This window comes from Artibeus jamaicensis, unplaced genomic scaffold (genome assembly GCF_021234435.1).
Source record: "Artibeus jamaicensis isolate MK-2021 breed Jamaican fruit bat unplaced genomic scaffold, CSHL_Jam_final contig_233, whole genome shotgun sequence".
Classification (NCBI taxonomy): domain Eukaryota; kingdom Metazoa; phylum Chordata; class Mammalia; order Chiroptera; family Phyllostomidae; genus Artibeus; species Artibeus jamaicensis.
In genome coordinates this window covers 45,656,743-45,679,957 of record NW_026521486.1, presented here as the reverse complement: position 1 = coordinate 45,679,957, position 23,215 = coordinate 45,656,743, and the positions used below count along the sequence as shown (strand labels likewise).

Genomic DNA, 23,215 nt, shown 5'->3' with positions numbered 1-23,215 from the left:
AGCTACATTTATTACAAAAGCCAGAGCTCATGAGGACGGAGCTTTATTAATATGAACAGAATGGGGGAGGACATGTAACAGCAAGACTGCCTGTCCTCTCAGCAACAGAGGGACATGTTGGCCACTGGAACCATGACCCCACTCCACTTATTTGCAATAAAGAGACTATTTTCTTTCAACAACAGGGTACACGATGTCATGTAATTGACAACATTATTCAGCACTGATCTGTTTACACAATGCTTGGGTATTCTAATGATTGTCTTTGCTTTGTCCCCTGTGCTAATGCAGAGCTGTAGATAATTCATTTCCCATACGGGCTAGAGAAAATATGTTTGCACTTAAAATTTTCTAACAATGGTAACATACTGGGATTGAAATGCATGAAAGATAGTCTCCAACTTTACCAGGTTCTCAAATGTCCTAGGAATGACCTCAGCTTGGTAGGAACTTACCAAAGTCAGTAATCATGATTGCCACTTTTTCATAGATGATGTTCAGAATCATGATGATGACAAAGTTGATGAGGGAGGCGGTGATGGACGTGGCCAAGTGCGGGGTCAGGTACTTCTGGATCGGGTCGGTGCCGTTCTCGCTCGGGAGCATTTCCTTGGAGAGGGTAAAGAACACCGACACTCTGTACACGATGATCCCGATGACTGAGGCGATGATCAGCAGGATCTGGAAACACAGCCAGCACGGCAGCGTAAGACTCACCAATACTCACGTTTTTACGCTGAAAAAGTGGCTCCGTGCTTTAAAGGGACAAGGTGCATGGGTGAAATGATGTTAAATCTCACCTAATGGCCACAAGAGAGGTGGAAATCAAGCACATTCAATGTCTAAGAGAGGAAAGGGAATGGTGGAAGTCACCAGGGGGTACACGTCCACTAGAGTGAGATGATAACAGCGGTAGGAGAAGCTGTGTGGGGAGTGAGGGGCGTGTGGGAACTCTTGTCTGGGAACGTAAAACTGCTCTAAGGCAAGGTCTACAAAGAACATGCAAGTACCACCTGTGGACACAGACAACAGTGTGCTGATGGCCGGGGATGGAGGTGGGCAAAGGTGGCGGGGGCAGTGGGGACATCTGTAATAGTGTCAACAATACAAATAAAGAAGGAAGAAAATTTGTACTGCTATGGAAAAGTATTACTAACTTGCGAGACAATGAAAATGCATGTTCCATGAAAAAGAAATGAGAGAGAGAGCGTGCACATCTTCAGATGGGGTAAAAAGGGGGTAACTGGGAGCAGTTCTGGCAGAAGGAAAAAGCCCTTGTGAGAGCAGAACCAGAGAAAACATCCTTCTACAATTATGAAATTATTTCGGTTATGAATTATTGGTGTTTTTGGTCCATTAAGGGGGTAATGGGTCCTTGGACCAGAGAACCTATCCCTGGTTCAGGGGTCGGCAGGTGCAAGCCTTTGTCTTAGTTACTGTACCAAGGGAGATGCTGAATGAGACCCGTGTTCAGAAGCTGCACAGATGCCCCAAGGCAAGTACAGGGAATGGCAGCAGGTCTCTGCTTAGAGAAGCTTCACAGGCTTTTCATACTCCTATCTTAAGACCTTACATTGGGAGTTATTCATCACTTGCGTTTGCACAAGGTTCGATTCACGCATCCACCGTACTCCTGACTGCATGGACCCAGTGCTGCAGGGGTATCCGAGGCAACGGTCTGCAAGGGGTTGGCAGGATTTCACTTCCTTGCTAGGCAGGTTTTCTCTGCCACCGAACAATGTGCATTCCAGGTGTTTTCCCTACATCTACCTCGCGGACACACTCCAGAAGCAGGCACTCAATGTGTCTGACCGTGTGTGTGCCATGAGAGAAAAAGCTACCAAGAATGCAAATTTCAGGACTGAGCCAATCACGTCGCGCTGTCTGCAGTAACAGGAGGAGGCTGGTGTTCCCTGTGGAAAGTGGTCCAGGGAGGGGTGACCAGCACAGACTCCTTCCTGCACTGGAGCCCGGCTCTGCCACCAGCGGTGGGGCCTGGTGCAAGCCATTCAACCTTCAGGAGTTTCAACTTCCTCACCCACAGCATGGGGGGTAGGGTGGTGGGTGGGTGGTAATAACAGCAACTAACAGGGCTGTGGTTGGACTCAGTGAGCTGCTCCAAGGGCAAACACTCAGAACACTGAGCCCAGGCACGTGAAAAGAATTGTATGAACATTTTTTTGCCACGGTTACAGCAACTACAGCGTTAACAAGATGTTTTTCTTACCTTTTAAGCCATCAATTGTAGAGAAGGCATTACACTTCCTCCTCTAATCTCTCATTATCTCCTTTCCCTTCACAGTTAAGGTTTAACACTTGTGAAAGGAAAACTTTTTAAAAAAAATATGTGGAGTATGTGAGAATGTTAGCCAAGGCTGAGAAATGTGTATTTCTCTCTCGGCAAAACACGTATAGGCAGACAATTTAAATAGTATGCATTTTTAAAAGTTACCTCCATAATAATTTTTAAAACTAGTAATTATAAGAGTTAAGATTCCTGAAATGCTTACTGTTCGCCTCAGCACACATACACCTACAGTCCCGGGAGGCAGAGCGTATTAGATCCCTTTACAGGTGAGGAAACAGCCATACAGAGATTAAGCAGTTTGCCCCAAATGAAGCAACTAGTAAGTGAAAGAACTGAGATTCTCAAGGACTCCAAAGGGGTACTGCCCTCTCCATGGTGCTGCCTCCGTGTGGTTTCTGAAATGAATTCTACTCCAGTCTGGAGCTCGTACAGACTCAACGTTTCCAGACTTCTTCAGAGCACTTGATAGGTTCAATATTTCTTCACAGGAGTCAGAGAAGCTTTTCACTCTCCTTCCTCAAGATCCTTGCCTATCTTTTCCTCACTATAACTTTAATATACTTTTCTTATAACTTTTAATATATGCTTGTCATAGAAAATTTGAAAGTGCCCTGTAGTGAACAAGAGCTACGTTTGCTGCCCAGATCTGTGTCTCATCTTAGAAAAGGACCTGGACTTTGCTTTTGAGGGAATAACCTCTTTATTTTCAGTCCTGTGGTCTGGGCTTGCTCACCCTCCCTGCTCTGGGCTCCAGTGGTACATCCTGATTCGTGTGAGACTAATAGGTATCGCGTCCTGTTGGCCTCAGCAACCGACTCAAGGATTGACAAATAACCTTCCAAGAGCTACTGGGATGTGGACACCTCCTAGTGCCCACGGGAAAGAGAAGCTTCTTTCAGAGGAAGCTGCTAAGACAGAGACCTGGCTTGGCTTCCTGGGCTGTGAGATCGGGACTGCTGCAACCGTAAGGGAGGGTGCCCGGAGCCCCCATGCAGGGAGACCGCCAGACGCGGAACGAGGACAGAACAAGACACAGCCCTTGCCATCATCCGAGCTGCAGTGTCTGTGCTGGACTCACGCCACACCTCAGACTGGGTTGAGTTACAGGAACCAATAAATCCCATCGGCCCCCACTTCTTTGTTGTTGGAGATTGATTTTCTGTCTCCCGCAATCGAAAGACTCTTAACTATCCAAAGACTAAAAACTAAGAAAAGTAGGAAAAAATGTATCTACTATCTAATCTAGGCACAATTCCTTCAGAACTATGTAGTTTGTATATTAAAAATCATTTGAGTAATTGTATCTTTTCTTTAAACCTATCATAACCATAACATTTTTACACACCACAACATATTTTTATGGACACACCTTTTCGCAGCTGCACAATATTTTACTGCATACAGAGCTGGAAGTAGGGCACGAGCCCACAGTGGAGTTCAGACGATTTCTCCAGTAAACGGTGTTGGGAGAACTGGACTGGTACATGCGGAGAAATGAAACTAGACCACCCGCCAGAATAAACTCAAAATGAATAAATGACTTAAATATATGGTAAGTAGTGATACCATAAAAGTCCTAGGGGAAAACTTGGGCAGTTACATTTCAAATGTCCCATGTAGCAATACTTTTGCTGATACATATTCTAGGGCAAAGGAAACAAAGGAAAACAAACAAATGGGACTACATCAAATTAAAAAGTTTCTGCTCGACTAAAGAAATCAAAATTAAAAGGGCACTGACTGTGTGGGAGAACATATTTGCCTCTGATACATCAGACAAGAGTTTAATCTCCAAAATATATAAAGAACTCATATGATTCAACACCCAGAAAACAAACAATCCAATTTAAAAATGGGCAAAGGACATGAACAGACACTTTTCCAAGGAGGACACACAGAGGGCCCATAGATATATGAAAAAATATGTTCAACATCACTAGCCATCAGAAAGATGCAAATTAAAACCACCATGAGATACCACCTCACACCTGTCAGAATGGCCATCATTAACACATCAACAAACAACAAGTGCTGGTGAGGACGTGGAGAAAAGGGAACCCTAGTGCACTGTTGGTGGGAATGTAGGTGGGTACGGCCACAGTGGAAAGCAGTATGAAATTTCCTCAAAAAATTAAACATGGAACTGCCTCATAATTCAGCAATTCCATGGCTGGGAACATACCGTATGAATCCTGAAACACCAATTCAAAAGAAATTTAGGCACCCCTATGTTCACAGCAGTGCTCTTTACAATAGCCAAGTGCTGGAAACAGCCCAAGTGCCCATCAGTAGATGAGTGGATTAAAAAACTGTGGTACATTTACACAGTGGAATACTATGCAGCAGAGAGAAAGAAGGAGCTCCTACCTTCTGTGACAGCATGGATGGAACTGGAGAGTTTTATGCTAGGTGAAATAATCCAGGTGGTGAAAGACAAATACCATATGACCTCAATTATAACTAGAATCTAATGAATGAAATAAAATAATGACAAAAATAGAACCAGAGACATGGAAACATGAAACAGATTGACAGAGTAGGAGGGAGGAGGGAATGGTGGAGGGAGGGAAAGGGATCAAAGAACATGTATGAATGACCCACGGACATGAACATCAGAGAGGGGTGTGACTGTGGGTGAGAGGGGTGGGCTGCGTGGAGGAGGGCAAAAGGGAAAAAATCGGGACAACTGTAATAAAATAAACAATAAAAATTAAAACAATAAAAAAGAGGTGGGAGTAGAATATTTTGGCTAGTACATTTATGTCTGTGACTAATTCCTTACTGACTTTTTCTTGCCATTTTGCAATACTTCCTGACTAAAAGTTTTTTAAATGTAAATTGGTAGATAAAAGCATATGAATACATTTGACTCTTAATCCACACTGCCTCACTGCTTTCTAAGAAGGCCAGAGCAATGCAAAATTCTAACAGACTAGGTGTGAGAGTGCTGACCCCTGCATTTCATCCTCTCAGTCTTACCGGCTGAGAGGTGAAAAACCGGACCTTGTTGTAACCTGCACTGACCTAATTGCTCCCGCAGTTTGACATCTTCCATGATGCTATTTCTTTTGTGAATGTGCACTCACATTCTCTGCCTCCTAAGTCCTGAGATCGTGGGTGTTTTTTAGAAGTGGTCTCGACTTCTTATGTATTGAAGTTATTAATTCTTTGCCCTATTTGTTAACAACATTCCTTTTAGTGTTTTGTTTAAACTTAGGATGCTTTTGATGTATGGAAATCTTTAAATATTTTCTTCTAAAACTTCTCCCATTGTTATTAAGTTTAGAAAATCTTTTTATAGCTAGAGATCATATATCCATCAATATTTATTTCTAGTTATTTTTGGTGTTACTTATTTTTAAGGTTTCTGGGATTTATTATAGAACGTGGTTCATAATTGGTCTCAATCTTTAATGTTTTACTCACCAGCTAACAAGTGTTCCATTACTATTTGTTGAATAACTTCGACTTACCCCCCTGATTTAGGTCTCCCTTCGCATATGTTACCTCGCTATTGATATTGGCGCCCCTACTGGGCTTCATGTCCTACCTGGCTATTTTTGAGCCAATAAAACTTCATGTTACTGATTATTACAATACTATTATGATTTTATTAATAATATACTCAAAATTAGTTTCTTAAGTTCAAATATTTTAGAAATATTGTCTTTGGGTCTAGAATCATTTGTTTGAGGCTTTTACATCTTTCAGTAGCTTTTATGCCTTTTCTTTGGTAGTTCCTCTTTTTTTGTTGTTAAGACTATTTCTAGGCATTTTTTAGTTGTTACTACCGAAAAAATTTTAGAATTCTAATGCCTCAGATTTGGTTTCTTTGCCAGGAACTGCAAAGTCCTGGACCACTGATCAGATCTGAACAAATGAGATTACATAGTTTCCAGCTCAGATTTTAGTTTCCTCAACATTTAATATTCAATATTAAATTCTGTGACTCTTACCCAGAATAAGACAGCACTCGTACACAGGACTATACGTATACATTTCCCCCAGGCAGTAAAGGGAACGCGCTCTTCTTCCTGATAGAAGAAAAAATGAAGAAGAAATTTAGACAATCAAGAGATTACTCCAATGAAATGATTTTTTCTCTTGATCAGTCACTAACTCCTAGGCTTAAGATAATATTTCTAAAAATTAGTTTTTAAATATTGCTCCCTTACTCATAATCACGTTTTTGTTAATAATTTCAAATATACATACAACAAAACATGTGCAGTGTTCATTTCAATAGTATTTATTGAAAATGCAAGTGTGAGTAAAAACCCATCCTCTGTAACCTGAGCTGGGGAGCCGGGCACCGTGGCAGGCAGGCTGCAAAGCCGCACTTCCTGCCTTGGACTTCAGAGCTGAGGCGACGACAGGACCGAGCCCACGCTCCACAGAACGCTCCGCAGGCGTCTGCAAATCCTGGGTGTCCAGTATGTGTTTCTTGGTTGAGCTTTACACGTTCATTGGTTGTAACTGAATTTTTAAAGTTTTTACTTTTTACTTTATATGACTATATGTAAACATTGAAGAGAAGAAATCAAGACTTCTCTAGATTTGTCTGGATAGCAAAAGCAGCTACAGTATAATAACAGCTGCAGGTACTTTGTGCGATTTGCTACTCTTGCCAGGCACTACCTAAGTAGGTTCTATATGTTAAGTAGATTAATCCTTACCACAATCATAGGAGGAAGCAACTAAATTTGCTTCCATTCCTTAATTGAGGAAACAATGGCACAGAGAAGTTAAATAATGTGTCCAGAACCACTCAGCTGTTACATAGCTGTGTTTGGATTTGACTCAGGTGGCCTCATTGCCAAGACCTGACCGTCACAGGGTGAGCTCCTCTAAACCAACGAAGGTGTGTTAGCAACAGAAATGAAAATGAGAAACGTAAAATCGAATGAACTTTCATTTTAAATAAGCAACGTTTCGGTGGAAATTTAAATCTATTAGTTAGCAATCTTAAATTTAAAACTGGTGGGTTTAAATCACCAAATTGTTTTTTCCTTCAGGGTTTTCCTTACGTTGCCAACATGAGCTTTTGTTTTTCAGTTCTCAAAAATGTCACCTTCTCCCAATAACTGAACCACCACTCTGTCCCATTTATAAAACGAGGAACTGCTCCCTCCAGTCCCTTTCTGTGCCGATGTTCCGTAAATCTGTGCTTGCATTTAGGAAACCTACACTTGAAGACATTTTCAGATGCTCATGGTAAAAGCATTTTTTCTCAAGAGTTACTCATATTCAGGAGCTACTGTCCTTATGCTGATGACTGCAAGGGCAATCAGCTCCAAATTTTCTCTGTTGGTAGAAAGAAGCAGTAATGCAGATAATTCAAAAACCATCTTTCACTGGCTCTGGAATACTTTACAGAGGGATGTACAGTTGTTTTTATTTTGCAGCAGCAGTAGCAGCAGCAAATTTACCTTTCCAATTATATAAAATGCTTGCTACAGTGACTGAATATACTTGGACCTCAACAAATGTTCTTTCCCTCCATTCTTCCCCCAACTTCAGGGTAAGAGCCACACTATTCTGTGCACATCCCAACCAGAAGGGGGAGCAGTGGCTGAGGCTTTAGGGTAAGACAAAGGGACAGCTAAATCTAGGATGAAAGGGGCTGAAATAATGAAGGCGCATGTGAAAAACTGAGAATCAACTGTAATAACCTACGTGCCTTTCCTTGGTCACACAGTCTATTTTTTTTTGGTACATTTTTACACAAACCAACGCATCTTTTTTCTTATATAGCAGGTCCTCAAATAACATCGTTTTGTTCAATGTCATTTTGTTACAATGTTGACGAGATGACGTAGGAACCAATTAGCCTATGGTAGAATTAGTTCCGTTATACAGCATTTTGCTTAAAGTGGCAGAAACTATTGATGACATCAAGTGAGGACTTCCTGTACATTTATACTGAGTCTATTTTTTTTTGAAAGGACTACATTTACCTCCCATGTCCATTGTTGAGGCACAGCTTCTCTACCTTGGGTGCACAGCAGAATTACCAGAGGAGCTTTAAAAACTCCCTGGGCCCAGAATACATTGCAGACTACCAAGCACCATCAGAAGACGTAGGGATGGGACCAGGCGTCAACCTTTCCTAAGGTCCCCGGGGATCCCAATGTGCAGCCAAGGCTGAGAACCCCTGCAGTCAGTCACCCCTCCATCCAGTAACATCCTCCTTACCTGAGTGATCTCATTTATTACCATGTGAGTACACCGCGCCTCGTATTCGGGCCGGGGTTGTTCTTCCTGCTGCAACTCAACCGTGTCCCATTCATACTCAAGTTCTGCCTGGCGCCGCTTCCAAAACTCCAAAAACAAGGTAACTAACAAAGAGAGAACAGGATCATGTGGGTCTTCAATGATGACTGATGTCTCAGAAATCTGCACTAAGTAATATTAATTATCCATAACACCTCTGCGTATGATCAACAGCATCTAGTTTATAGGCAATATTAATATTTAAGAGGAAAAAAAGTTAATGCTCTTTGTTTTAGAAAACACTGATAATTCAGCTTGTGAAAACGGACTCTGGGATGATAAGACGGCATGTGAGTGTGTCTAAGGCTAAAGCATCTGCTAATTAGCACTTTGTTGCCCACTGAGCAACACAAATAACTAGTGTAGTTCAAAGAAGTTCACGGTCCATCCTTCAGGCTGCTCTTCCTCACGCCCCTCCCCCCAGCTTCCTTCCTAAGGGCCTGGTGGCAGGGAGGGAGGGGTTCCCGAATCTGTTTACTGTCACCCAAGCCACCCCAAATTAAAATAATATTCTTAATATAGAAAATCAGTATTTTTCTTTATCTTGCAAAAAATAACTTTTAGAAATCTTTATTACTTTTTAAGATTTGTAACTTAAAATACTAAATAAAGACGACATCAATGTTAATTTAAAAAGTGGTTTCAGGGTAAGTCCCCCAGGCCCCTCTTCCAGAACACGACCACTGGGCCCTTCCTGTACAGAAATTCTGGAGTTACCACTACGCCATCCATAAACATTTTTTGAGAGTCTACTATGTGCTGAGAAGAGGAAAAAAGATGCAATCTCACTGCAAGGGGCTCCTGGGCGTACAGAGGTTGTACTGAAGTGACAGTGACTGCAGACTATCGGGAGGTCGTTGAGGAAGGCAAGCGCAGGTTGCTCTGGGCACACAGGGCCAGAACAGGTGACCACGGCTCTCCCAGAGGAAGGGACCACACGGTGAGTTTTGAGATGACTTAGAACCGATCAGGCTGAGGTCATTTCCCCCAGGGAGCTGTGCGTGCAAAGGCAGGAAGTCGGAGAGAGCCAGGTACTTCCCAGAAACTGCGACTGGTCTGGAAGTGAGCGCTCAGTGTGACAAGCAGGGTGGGGCAGCAGGTGGAGCTGGCAGGAAAGTGGGGGAAGCGGAACCTACCTGACGGGCCACTGTGAACTTCTTGACACATCTCTGTAAAGGCCTTCAGAGCCCTCTGAGGTCATGGTTACTGCTCTCCCCATTTTAGGCACCGAGAAGCAGAGGCGCAGGTAGTTCAACTGCTTGCCTGCGGTTACCGTGTTGGAGTCGGGAGTCAAAGCCGGGCATTCTTGGCTCCAGAGCCCAACCTCTGCTCTTCAGCTCTCCTGCTCTCCAGCCCGCCCCCTTTGGGCTCTGGACCATGGCACTCACTCTTTTTAAAATAATTTTTAAAAGATTTTATTTATTTACTTTTAGAGAGGGGGGAAGGGAGGGAGAAGGAGAGAAACATCGATGGGCTGCCTCTCACATGGCCCTAACCGGGGACCTGGCCTGCAAACCAGGCATGTGCCCTGACCAGGAACTGAACCAGTGACCTTTCAGTATGTGGGAGAATGCCCAACCCACCGAGCCACATTAGTCAGAGCATGGCACCCACTCTTTGCTTAGGTGTTACCACTACTTGCTTTTCCGGCTTCTGACTCTGGCACCCCTCTGGGACATACTGCCAGTAACTGTCCTGTTCCCCACAGGCCTCCATGGACACACCAACCCTCGGCAGCCACTGCTGTGGCTACTGGAAGGTTTACAAGGGAATGGAGGTGGTGGTCCAGCTCTTTGCTCTGGTTGCTATTGTTAATGGAGGCAATAGAGCTCAGTCAATAGAGAAGATAATTTCTCGTCTCCTACTTGGCTGGGGAGCTGGAATGAAGGTAGTTTTTCTTATGAAGCTCTGAAAACCAGGGCAGGAGTATGTAAGGCCTCTCAGCCTCTTTAAGTAGGAACGACGCCTCCCTTTCCCCTGCCGCCAAGTTGCAGTCCCGCCAAGTTGCAGTCTACAATCCACTGGCCCCGTCAGGGGGCACAGGCGAGGGGCCGATAGTCCACCAAATTCCACCTCCGTGCACAACGGCTGCACCGACGAGTTAACATTGGAGGGCGATATCTACAAGCCCTTGGGTGCTACGTGCTGACACTCTCAGGTCACTCAAATGTCCCAAAGCCCGGAAGTGAGCAACCTGTGAGCGAAATTCAGCTGGTTCGCCCGTCAGACCCCGGGCAGCAGGACTGATCTGGTTGCTCCTGCTCTCAGGAAGGTCCTCTTTCTGCTGTCTCTCTCTCCTGAGTATGTGTGCCTAAACTTACTACTTAATTCTCAGTCTGAAAGAAACTGTTTCTTGTTTACGGGTAAGACAGCATCCATGTTCCCTGGTCAGAACTTTCAAAAACAACCTCTGTGTGAGAACGGAAGTGTGGTGGTCTACATCTCCGTAATTCAGCTACCCTGCTGTCTCACTACTTAAGGTCAAAGCCAAGGCAAGGGGCCTATGCTGTTGACAGATGCCTCTACCACTGAGAAACTGCCCAGCCATTTGTGTCCTTGTCTCCAAACAGCAGGGAATGAGGTACTGATGGGATGAAAGTCTGGAGGGCACTAAGTCAGTCTGTGGACCAAGCCGTGACTCGCTGGTCCTACTCCTTCCTTATCCATGCTGGCCTCATGTGGCAGAAAGTCCCAAAACACACCCCCCATGGGGCAAGCGAGTCACCCCTGAGTCACCCCTTTTTGGGCTTCACATGAAGTAGCATAGTATATGCCACCCCCTTTACCAAAGTTACCTAGGCTAACATCTGCCTGATAAACACCCATGCAGCCCATCAAATAGGAGAACGCCACTTTCCAGTTTACTTGAGAATTCTGCACTGCTGGAACTGCACGTCCTCTCAAGTCTGTCTCCCACCTCAACTAGCCAATCTCTCCTGCGGCCGTGTGCATTCTCACAAGAAGGGCACACTGTGCTCTCTACGCTGACCTCAACTCCCGTGCTTCAAAACAGGGAGCACTCCCGTCCTGCCTGGCATTTGCTCCTACGCTTATCATTTATCATGTCCACTAGAATGCCACCTTCACGAGGGCAGGGACCTCGTTTTGTTCATGCTGAAGCACTAGCATACAGTGGGCACTGAATAAATAGTAGCTGAATGAATGCACTGTAAGGAGCCCATCCAGAAACTGGAGGACCCCCACTCTCTGGGACCCCTGAAGGATGGACATTCGCTCGGAGGGCCCAGGTGGTGCCACCTGCTCCTCTCTCTGTGCATGACCATCCCTCTCCCCCCTTCTCTGCTCTACCAGCCCACCTGGGTGCTCAGTCCACCCCATGCCCAGCAACAGGTCTGGACACGCTGCGGTGGAGAACAAACCGGAGAGAACGTGACAGTCGACTGGTGAGGTCATGGTGGCTCCAGCACCCCGACCGCGGGGAGGATTTGACGGGAGACAGCGCGAAGGAATCATCAAGTGCCCTGTCCTACCTCTCAGCTCACTCGAAGCACTGTGACCACACACCGGCGGGAACTCCGCCCCGTCGGACCTACGGGAAGACACTGCGCTGCGCGGACAGTGCGCCCTGCCACGGCCTCGATTTGAACACAGCCGGCCAGAAAAGCCCTCTGAACAGCCACCCTAAATATCGTCCTTGTGTTACTGTAATTCCTCCAAATTTTGTGATTTTAACCTATTAGAAATGCAGATGTTTTTGAAATTCTTTTTTCAAAAATGGAGAAAACCCCCAATTTCCTTCCTTGCAAAGAAAGCTATTTTTCATTTTCTAAAAAAGCAGCTTACTTATATGAATTTGTAATTCAATTCATATAACTGAACTGTGATTAAAACACTAAACTCCGCCTCACTTTGTCTCCTAGAGCCAGGCACGAATGGAGTGAGTCCATCTGACCTCACGAGGCTGGTGAAATGAAGCTGGGTGTCTGGTCGCTCTCCCCACCACACCTGTGCCAGGTGGGGAGGAACCACGGGTATGGAACCGACACTTTTTAGCCCAGCCCTATTATTCAAAGCCCCAGACAGAACAGTGCTATTATATCAATCATGTACACATTTAGGCATCTTTCTAAAAGTTTCTCACAACTTTATGACACACGCTGTATTTTGTCACTGATGTAAAGGCTGATGACAGCCAAATTATTGGGGGAGCTCTTACTCTGTGCTTGTCCCTTTCTGTCTCGGGGGATTTGAGTCACCTGCTTCACCTCCTGGTGTCACTCTCCTCATCTTTAAAATGGGGGTATAACAGCCATCCATTTACTCACTCTCTAGCAATGGTATCAACAGGAGGTGATTTACAAAAAGGGAACTTATCTTTCTTATAAAAAGCAATGATCAGCACTATAAAGGAAGAGTGGATACTGTTCCTGTCCTCCCTGAACTTGAACCTAAGGGGTAAAAAGCCTGGTGTTTACCAGACCCTGAACTTTAGGAGTCCCGCCTAGGAGGTGACAGGGCTGCTGTGCAGCCAAACATGACCTGGTGAATAACAGTAGTTGGTAGCAAACCCTGAACCCTGAAGGCAAAACCTAGAGTTGCAGGAATGGGTGGGAGTTTCTTAGTTCTTCACTCCACCCAGCCAAATATCCACAGGGCTCATGGAAGACAGTGATAACCTGGGAGAACCACCCGCAGTTTTGGAAGTAGGCACATCCCTGCTGACTCACACTGCTGTGTGTCCCTGACGGAGAGCACCAGGACCTGGGGTGACCTTGCATGAGGTCACACAGGAATTTCCTGTTCTGTATCTGTAGTTCTCTCCCTGCAGTAAAACAACTGGCAGAACACCAGTGGGAGGCACTGCACTTATGTCCTCTGGCAAAGCACACACCAGGCAGCTCTGGTTACCAAGGGCAAACACGAGGCCAAATCAGGCCCTCTGCCTTGTTTTATCCGGCCTGGCACCTTGTTTCTACCTGGGGGCAGTGCAGAGCTCCTTGCCCCTAGTTAAAGAGTAGTTACATTTATACAGTCCTAAAATTACATTCGGCCCTTTGAAGGTGACCATGAGGCTGATGTGGCCCCTGGTGAAAATGAGTTTGACACCCTTCCTTGCTCTAGTTGATTAGAGAGACATGGTTAAGACTCTTTCATCAACAACAAGGGAAGAGGGAAGGCTGCCTAGGACCCTGGGAACAATGAACAGCTTGTCCTCTCACTCATAATGCCATTACGTTTAGATAGAGTACGCATCGGATGACAGAGATGCCCATGAGGAAATACAGGGATCAGATCCCTGAAGCGTTGGTGGTGTGGCATCCAGCATTATCTGAGGACCAGAGGCACACCCTTGGGAGATGGGGCTGTTCCGGCTGCTGTAAGAATTTGCTGCTGAAGGGAATATGGTCAATAATACTGTCATAACTATGTATGGTGTCAGATGGGGTGACCACTGTGTAATTTAAATAACTGTCTAATCACTATGTTGCAAGCCTGAAACTAATATAATATTGCATACCAACTGTAACTGAAAATTTTTTTAAATTAAAAAAAGCAAGTTGAAAAAAGTTTGCTGCTGAAGGGTTGGGACATTTTAACAGGCCTTCAAACTATTCATATTACTTTACTCACAAAGGCAGGTAAGGTAGAGGAGCTAGCTTCCTTAGGCTTTACTTCAACTTCCTCACTGAAAGACTGCAAGGTGAAAACTACATTTCTCATAGACTCTCTTGCAGCTAGAACTCCAGATGCAGTTTTCGAAATGCCCATGACATGCATTTGTGTGTCACTTAAATCAGAAAGAGGCGAACGGAAGCCCAGGCGGTTGCGGGAGCTGTGCTGCTTTGCGATGTGGACCGGGCAGGAGCAGCGCCGCTCTGCAAGGCCACCGCCACAGCCATTTCCTGAGGCCCCCAAGCACAGCTGGTTAAGGCCATGGCTTCTTGATTCCCTGGACCTTTATAAGCCAGGTGTCCAGTGTTCTTCTGGGAATCACTAGACCTAGACTAGAACCCAAAGGTGAAAATGAAAACTTACAGTCATGCAGCCAAGAGCCTGGAGCCAGAGAGAATCAGATAGAAGCAGGTAAGAAGCAACAAAAAAAGGGCAGTGGGAGAGGTGTTAAGAACCTTGACTTCAACGTTGGGTTGGTGTCAGGACTCTGTGAGTCCGTACAAATGGGTGGGCCAGCCTGGCCTAGGAGTGCAAAGATAAGTATATGATTTGTACTATATTCACTATAAAAGGCTTTCTACCCTCGACTTGAGTAACTCCCAAGTGCCACACTAAGAGTACAACCCTCTAAATGCCACATACACCTGGGCACAAAAACGATGCGCAGTTACACGATGATGGTGATATGAAAAACTTCACAGGCTCCTCCTGCCTCTTCAGTTCTACAATTTCAGGCTTTCTGTAATGAGGACCACAGCAGCCTCCTCATAAGGTGGAGGTAAGAAGAAGAGCAATATAAGGCCCTTAAAATTAAGACCTCAGCATACACACACCCCCTTAGAGACACACACACACCCCCTTAGAGACACACACACACATGGAGCTACAAGCAGGGTATTCTAAAGTCTGATGAAATAAAACCGGAGGCTCCTATGCTTAAGTCAGTTCTATAAACACAGTGTAGTTCATGATCATGGACACCAAGGAGAGTTAGGAAATTAGGTCTGTCTTTCCAGTACCAAAATTTATATGTATATATTTTGCTTTACTTGCGATGCCTTTTTAAACTAGGGTTGTCAGCATCTATTAGTATGTGGAGTTCAACAGAAATGTCAGAATTTTATATGTTAGGAGTCAGTGCTGGGACTAAGGGGCAGACAAGAGTTGAGACCGCCCACCGCCCATGCATTTGGCACCTGTGCTCTTACCGGGGGAAATGACCATGCAGTGTACCGTGCAGGACTGCAGAAGGTCTGACTACATGAACTTGGTCCTTACTCCTCTGTGCATCAACTAGTGGCCAGTGTTTGGTTTTCAGCCAAAACGTGCTAAGGGTCCGAATGACGATGTCATTTTCAGATATGTTTGGCCACCTTAGGGTCTAGTTAATTGAGGAGTGGTAGCTGGTATCTCTAAATAGTGTTCAAAACAACGGTCTGCTCTCAGACCCATTTGGAGATGCTTCGCAGGCACGACCACTGTGACAGAAACACGGCCGAGGACGCCCACGGAAAACTGTTTCTGTGACGTGCGTGTTCAAGCGTTGTCGCAAGAGTAAGACACTTGGTTCTGTTTCTCCCCCCTCCTCCCACCTATGACCCGAACTCTGTTTTCCGCTGCCTTTCACAGAGACTGGACACGTGTTTATTGTTGAAAATGAAATTATTCCTTCTGTGGTAGAACATTTACATCAATTAAACATGTAAAAGCCTGCATTTAAAGAAAAAACTGCCTCGTTAATAATGCCATTCAAAGTAAATACATGAACATAATGTTAGAACTTCTATATAAAATTATGTTCTTTCGGGTTATATTGGTTCAATGTATTAAATAGGACGTGATGATATTATTATAAGAGTAGCACTTACTTATTACATACACACTCATACAGAAATGTAGAAAGCTCACCTGGCACCCAGTGGCGGTGCGCCCCCTGGGCCCAACCCCACAGCTGTGAGGCTGATACAGCAGAGGCTCCCAGTGAGCCACGCACTGTTGTTGGCTTGGCCATGACTTGCTTTGGCTGATGGGACATTTACAAACTTGATGCAACCCCAGGCTTAAAAAGTGTGTATGCATTAAGGCCTGTCCTCCCTTGGCCCTTTTTGGAACCCTAAAACCACCATGTGAAGAACCTGGGCTCACCCAGCTGAGCCCCACACACCAATCAGCCGGGCAACAGCCAGACCACCTGGCCTGGTAGGGCTGCCAACCCCACACAGAAACCGGCTGGACGAGCCCATGCCTGTGGAACCTCCCAGCTGACCCCGAGGATCATGAGAATAATGGCTGTGTGTTTAAAGCTACCGCGTTTTAAGGCAGTCTCTTATCCAGAAACTGACACAATGGCCTTTAAGAGTTCTCAAAGGAGTTCTGGGGGAGCCAAAGATTAGGCAATCCATGCTCCTAAAAGTGCATTACTTTGATAGCCTACACAAAACTGTATAATGCTCCTAAACGGGGTGTTTGTACGATCTTAGGGTTCTTTTATGTTAGGAGGCAAGAGTAAACTGGGAAAAAAAAGGGAAAGAAAAACTTACCCCATAACCCCATAAATACTGCGAAGACTAGGGTTCCAAAACTGTCAAAGATGCACAATTTCTGGAAAATACAAAAATGACATATAAATTAATCCTGCTCCCAACGTAATAGAATTCATCAGCTATTCAATGCTTTGTGTATGGTACAGTCTGAATTTCTCTCTAAAGTTGACACCTAGCTTAATAGACACTGTATTTACTAAATACCTATAGATGAAATTTCTCATTCTTTTGGAAACAAGCAGCCTCTGCTGTATTTACAAGTTCATTTTGCAATGGAATTTTTCCATATATGATAAGAAAATAGGCATAGCCCCTACGATTCCACTCTGTTTACAGTCTCTCTCAGGCATTTGAATAATGGCCTCATCCATGAGTTTTCATAAAAAGAATTTGAGGAAGTAGTATGGCCCTAAGAATATAATGGATTCCAAGCAACTTTTAGATTATGATTTGCATCTTATCATCATCTTGCCTCGGTCGAAGGGTAAGTTCCCGAATTCCTGCCTTTCTTGATAAGAGAAGTACAGAGCTGGTTTATTCTGAGGTGGCTCTCCCCCAGAATAGCTCTGCTTCCTCAAACCCAATGATGCCTTTCCACCCTCACTGACAGAGGCTTCTGGTAGAATAAGGATGCACGGAGCTTTTGCTGACATTGCAAAGGGCACAACAACCATGAATGGATAAATGCCAAAGTAAGTTCTATACACTAGTTCTGCTAAGTTTCATCTTTTTGCCAATCTATAAATAGCCCATCTCCCTCTATGAATTCCTGGAAAATTGTTCAGTTAGTTACTAATTTTTCATTAGTGAGCTTTTTTTGCATCTCCTAAAAATATCTGTAAGGTTAATGGAAACAGTGGCAAACATGTATCATATTGACTTCCCAATAGATCATATGACAAGCAGAGTCCACAGAGTAGAAAAAGAAGCTATAGGAAAACAAAACAAAACAAAGAAGAAAGCTTTTCAAATACTAAAGAAACCCCTAAGCTGCTTCTAAGGAAATCTCTGCTGCGTTTTCGGTAACTTTTTGGGTTGCCCTTCACATTGCTGTAAAGTGGGTAACCTTTCATCAAACTAAAAACATTATTTTTCATAAGACATTATCCACCTAATCCTCTGCTCATACATCTGTTTTCCGAGGCAGACACCCCTCAGTCATCCTCAGGGGTGTCCAACCTTTTGGCGTCTCGGGGCCACACTGGAAGAAGAGTTGTCTTGGGCCACATATTAAATACATTGCAATACATAATCACACACAAAAAAATCTCACGTTTTACGTAAAGTCACAGTGTTGTGTTGGGCCGCATTCACAGCCACCCTGAGCCTCACAGAGCCCATGAGCTGCAGGTTGGACACCCCTGCACCATGGTCAGAAAGCACGACCCCAAGTGCCATCCAGTCCCTCCTCTGGACAGCTCCCATGCAAGGAGACAAGGAACAGATGAGCGTGTGCCCCGGCAAGGCACGCTCTCCACCTATTCCCTGGGCCCTGAGACTCCACACACCACACATGTCAAACCTTTTAGCTTTGACTCTTTTAGGACCATCTCCTCCAACCTGTCTTTTAATGTGATGCCTTATCCCTTATTGAAAATTATTATAAGGAAAGTTTTATGAAAAACAGTTTGTGTGTTCTCCTGCTGTTATTGACACTTCTGTCCAGTGCTACTGCTCCTTAGGAGTCAGTGCAGGCCGCTTTCCGTCTGGTACCGCCCTCCAGCCTCGACAGCGCCACCTACCCACTTGAGAAAGAAAAAACTGTGAATTCTTCGCTTTACCACGCTGGGGGGGAAAAAAGTCAGTGGAAGCACATCTGTCAGTGTGAGGGAAAAACAAATAGGAGACGCTTGAAAAAGCAGGTTTACTGCTGATGCCAAAATCACACCAGTTGCCTGGTTCAAGACAGGGAACGTGCTTTGCACTCCTATGGCAGGTAGGCAGGTGGCTTGGATACACTTAACCATTCTTGCCACATGGGTAAGAATCAAGGACCCAAGAGAGAATGAGATGGCTGGCCTTTCTGCTCTATGTCACCCACAGTGACATGGGAATAGGAAGCAGGAGACGAAGTAATCAAGAGGCTTTCTTGGTGAGAAGCTGGCTCAGCCTGCCTGGCAGATGGCACAGGGAGGGAGGGCCGGCAGTGTGAGGAGCGGCCCCAGTCAGCGTTCTGCCTCAGTCACGTGGGGCGGGGGAAGAGCGCTGTGTGTGTGGGCCTGACAACTTTTACAGAGGAACCAATCAGAATCTAGAAACGTGACCATCTGTTATGCTTTCTTCCTACAAAAAAAAATCAAAATTGTATAGCTTAATGTATCTCTAAGGACAAAATATTATGATTTGCCATGTTTCCCTTTTATTTTGCTGGCCAAAAAGCTAAGAACTTTATTCAGTGCTCAACGACGCACACAAAATATTAATCCTGATTATTTCCATAACTGTTTCTTCATTTCCCTGATCCTGATTTCATATTTCTATTTGTAATCTGTTAACCCTTTTGGCATACATGTCAATTAGTGAACACTCCATCTCTTCCCAAAAGAAAGGCAGAAATAAATATATAAGTAAATGTGTAAATAAAGAAATAACTAAAAAAAAAAAATAACTGAGTTAACCAACAAAGAGAAGCTTAAAAAGGCTCTCTTTCCACACATTTTTTATTCCATTCTTTTGCTCATTTTTAATACATTTCCTTCCCTTTATAAATCACTCTGACAGGCTCAAGGGATCCTTCAGGAAACTGGAATAGAATGACTCATTTTTTCCGAAACAAGGAAAAATGTATACACAGGGGACACATTTGAAAGTCACATGGTTAGGAATGAGTAGGTGGAGCAGAACAAATGGGAAAAGAGGTGGGGGTGGGGTGTGTGAAAGAGAATTTCTTCAGGAAAATGGAATTTACAATCACACTTTGGAGCACAATTTGCCTCTGGTATTATTGTTGACAGCTGCCTTAAACCCAGAGCCTGGGGATACACACTAACTCCTGACCTTTTTGAGTTAACATCGCTGGAACGCAGCTTCTCTCTTCCTCACTTCAAGTCTTTTATGTTATGTTATCTATGACAGATATTTGCAGTCCAGAATTTGTGTTGGTTTTGGGGGCGGGCAGTGAAACTTACTCTAATTCATAAATTAAGTGTAAAAATCCCTGTGTTGACAATACCCTGCAATCATCCTAATTACGCAGTGGAGTGATTTTTCAAACCCAGAGCTCGGTTTGAGAGTGAGGCTGGGTCCCACTGCCGACTGTGGGGAACAGGGTGACGGCAGGGTGTGCAGAGCTGCCGTCCCTTTCCAGCTCGGTCCGCTAACCGGTGGGTCACCTTGAGCAAACTCTTTAATCTCTCAGATCCTCCATGTTTCAACCTGTAAAACCAACATACTTGTTCTGTCTCACAGAGTTGTTGTGTGTGCCAACAGTGATAAGCAGAAGACTGTGCAAAGTCCACAAGATAAAGTGACATCACTAGAGTGGTACTGCATTCAGTTAAAACAAGACTTATGCGGAGGAGTCAAAGTGTTCTGTGGTCACGCAAGGGTCCCTAAACTTCCGTGGCAGGACAAGGGAAGAGAGGAAGGATCTCACACGACCCTCTCACAGGAGGGAGAGAGCACGTCAGTGCTGCCAGGAAAACTCCGCACGGCATGCTGGGCCTTCTTCTTCCTAGCTGCAGATCCTGGCGTGCCTGCCAGCAGGCTCCACTCAGTCCCCGAGCCCAGCCTACATCTCCTGGACTTCGAGATGTCACAGACCTCCTGGCGTGCCTGCCAGCAGGCTCCACTCAGTCCCCGAGCCCAGCCTACATCTCCTGGACTTCGAGATGTCATAGACCTCCTGGCGTGCCTGCCAGCAGGCTCCACTCAGTCCCCGAGCCCAGCCTACATCTCCTGGACTTCGAGATGTCATAGAGCTCCTGGCGTGCCTGTCAGCAGGCTCCACTCAGTCCCCGAGCCCAGCCTACATTTCCTGGACTTCGAGATGTCACAGACCTCCTGGCGTGCCTGTCGGCAGGCTCCACTCAGTCCCCGAGCCCAGCCTACATCTCCTGGACTTCGAGATGTCATAGAGCTCCTGGCGTGCCTGTCAGCAGGCTCTGCCATCTGCCTGGTTCCCCTGAACCAGACGTGTTTGGTGGGAATGTTTTGAGACAAAGTGAGTATCTGTTGTCATTTACACTGTACACAAAAGCTTTTTCATGCATTTTACAGAGACCGTCTAAATCTGACCAGCAGCCTTAAAAAAACTCAAACATAGTTTCAGCCCATTTTAAAACTGGAAAAACACAAGCATGAATTTCAGGTTCCCACTCACTAGAATGAAGAAAAAATACTTGTAATAGTAAACCTATCAAATAGTATTTACGAGATAAGCTGAGTTTGAGATTTCTGCTTTGATTACTGGAAACACTCAAATGGTTTCAATTCCACAGTTCCTCCCTGACTCGCTGGGAGATGTTCAGATAAGGCTTTGAATCTCAAATTATTATCTGTAAAAGGAGAATAAACATGTGCATTCCATGTCTACCTTTCACAGTGAAGGGTTAGTGCAAAATTACCTTTCTGAACTCCTCAGAGAGAAAATATAATTTCTATGTTGTACTAAAATTATCAGAAGAAAAAATATCTTTCATTACTTGGAAAAACAAAAATTACCTGTGAGGACTCGCAAGTAATACTGAGTTCCCAGAACGGACAAATGTTACACTGAGGACACATTATGATCTTGCCACCAATGTTAGGGTCACAAACTTCTTTGCTAGAGAAAAAAGAAAATTTTAATTTAATTGTAAACATTTAATGAATAGGACTTACTAGCAGGATGACAAAATCCAACATCCATTTATCATATGAAGACAAAACAAAACTAAATTCTTATAAGACTAGGAATGGAAATGTACTTCATCAACCTGGCTGATAAAGGCTTGCTACAGAAAGCCTATAAAAAACTGTACTTAATGGTAAAATGCCGAAGTATTTCCTTAGATCCGGAACGAAACGATGGGCCTTCCTATGAGTCCTCAGCGGAGGTCACTCACAGTGCAGCAAGTCAGGAAAAACCGAGATGGGAGGATGAGTAAGGAAGGGAAAAAAACTGTTAATCTAACAGATTACATGATTGCCTACATAAGCAATATAAGCAACTCAATAGAACCTGCAGATAAATTACGAGAATAAGTTTGCAGGACATAAAATTAATGCACAAAATATACTGAGTGTCACAAAAGGAACTGGATCCCTACCAACCTACAACAATTAGGAATTAATTTTTTAAAATACCATTTTTTAATAGCTTAAAAGATATAAAGAGCCAAAGAATACATCTAACTCGAGGTATAAGATTTATATAAAGGAAATTATAAAAACGTTGAAAGAGTGAAATACACACAGTGAATCCTATGTAAGCGGTTAAGTTATCATGCTCATAACGTAGGAGAATCAATATCTAAAGATGTCATTTCTCTCCCAACTGAGCTGTAAATTCAATCAGAAGACCAAAGGGCTTAGAACATTCAAGGCACCTCTAAAAAAAACAAGGTGCTGTGGGCACAGGTTGAGAAAAACTGACCGAGATAACAAAATAGAGTTCGGAGGTGACGTCTACATGGACAAAAGCTGACTCGTGCGAGAGCTGGCCCGGCAAGTCGGCAGAGTGAGAACCGACGCTGCAGGAACGAGGCCGCAGCCACGGAAGAGCCGAAACAACCCAGTTCCGAGCCTCGACAGTGAAGCTCCTCGTTCTGGCAGCCACGGACTTCTCTCCAGCTGGTGCGGCAAGTATCTGAAGTCCAACATCCAGCACAAACTAATTCTCTACTGCTTATTTTTCCCTCTCACTCTGTGAGGGCTAACTTTATTAAAGTAAAGCAAAAATGAAAGTATTGTTTACTGAAGTTCTTAAACCTGTATTTCTTAATACACATTAAGAAATCATTTCTAGATGCATAAAAACACCAATTTGACCAGTTTTTGCCACTGAAACTTGGAAGAAATTATAGCTGCTCCTGGCCCACATCTGTCGAGCTAAGTAAAGCACTCCTCTGGAGGCCAGAAGTTCAAGGACGATCCTCCCTCTAGACCTCAGCTCTTTTTCAAACAAAGTATTATCTTAAAATATTGAAGTGAGCCCTGGCTGGTGTAGCTCAGTGGATTGAGCACGGGCCTGTGAACCAGAGGATTGCAGTTCGATTCCCAGTCAGGGCACATGCCTGGGTTGCAGGCAGGTTCCCTGCAGGCCAGTTCCCTGCAGGGGATGCACTAGAGGCAACCATACATTGATGTTTCTTCTCTCCCTCTCTCCTTCCCCTCTAAAGATAAATAAATAAAATTAAAAAAAAATATTGAAGTGTTTCCTAAGGATAATAATCCTGTCAGAGAGACTGGGCTGCATTATCTAAGAAGAAAATTTTCTACTCCACTTAATATACTCCAACCAGAGGGGATGCATCGT

At 44.5% G+C, this 23,215-nt stretch overlaps 1 protein-coding gene across 2 annotated transcripts in view; it reads right to left on the bottom strand.

The window, feature by feature from the left end:
* ANO6 (anoctamin 6) overlaps positions 1–23,215 on the bottom strand; it is a 197,375-nt gene that overhangs the window by 26,983 nt on the left and 147,177 nt on the right. For both annotated transcript variants that reach the window (XM_053661617.1, XM_037162315.2), the window contains exons 9-13: positions 21,421–21,523; positions 16,756–16,816; positions 8,504–8,646; positions 6,265–6,342; positions 456–681 (exon numbers count right to left, since the gene is read on the bottom strand). In XM_053661617.1, the coding sequence (XP_053517592.1) occupies positions 456–681; positions 6,265–6,342; positions 8,504–8,646; positions 16,756–16,816; positions 21,421–21,523 (611 nt within the window). The remainder of the gene's footprint in view (positions 1–455; positions 682–6,264; positions 6,343–8,503; positions 8,647–16,755; positions 16,817–21,420; positions 21,524–23,215) is intronic.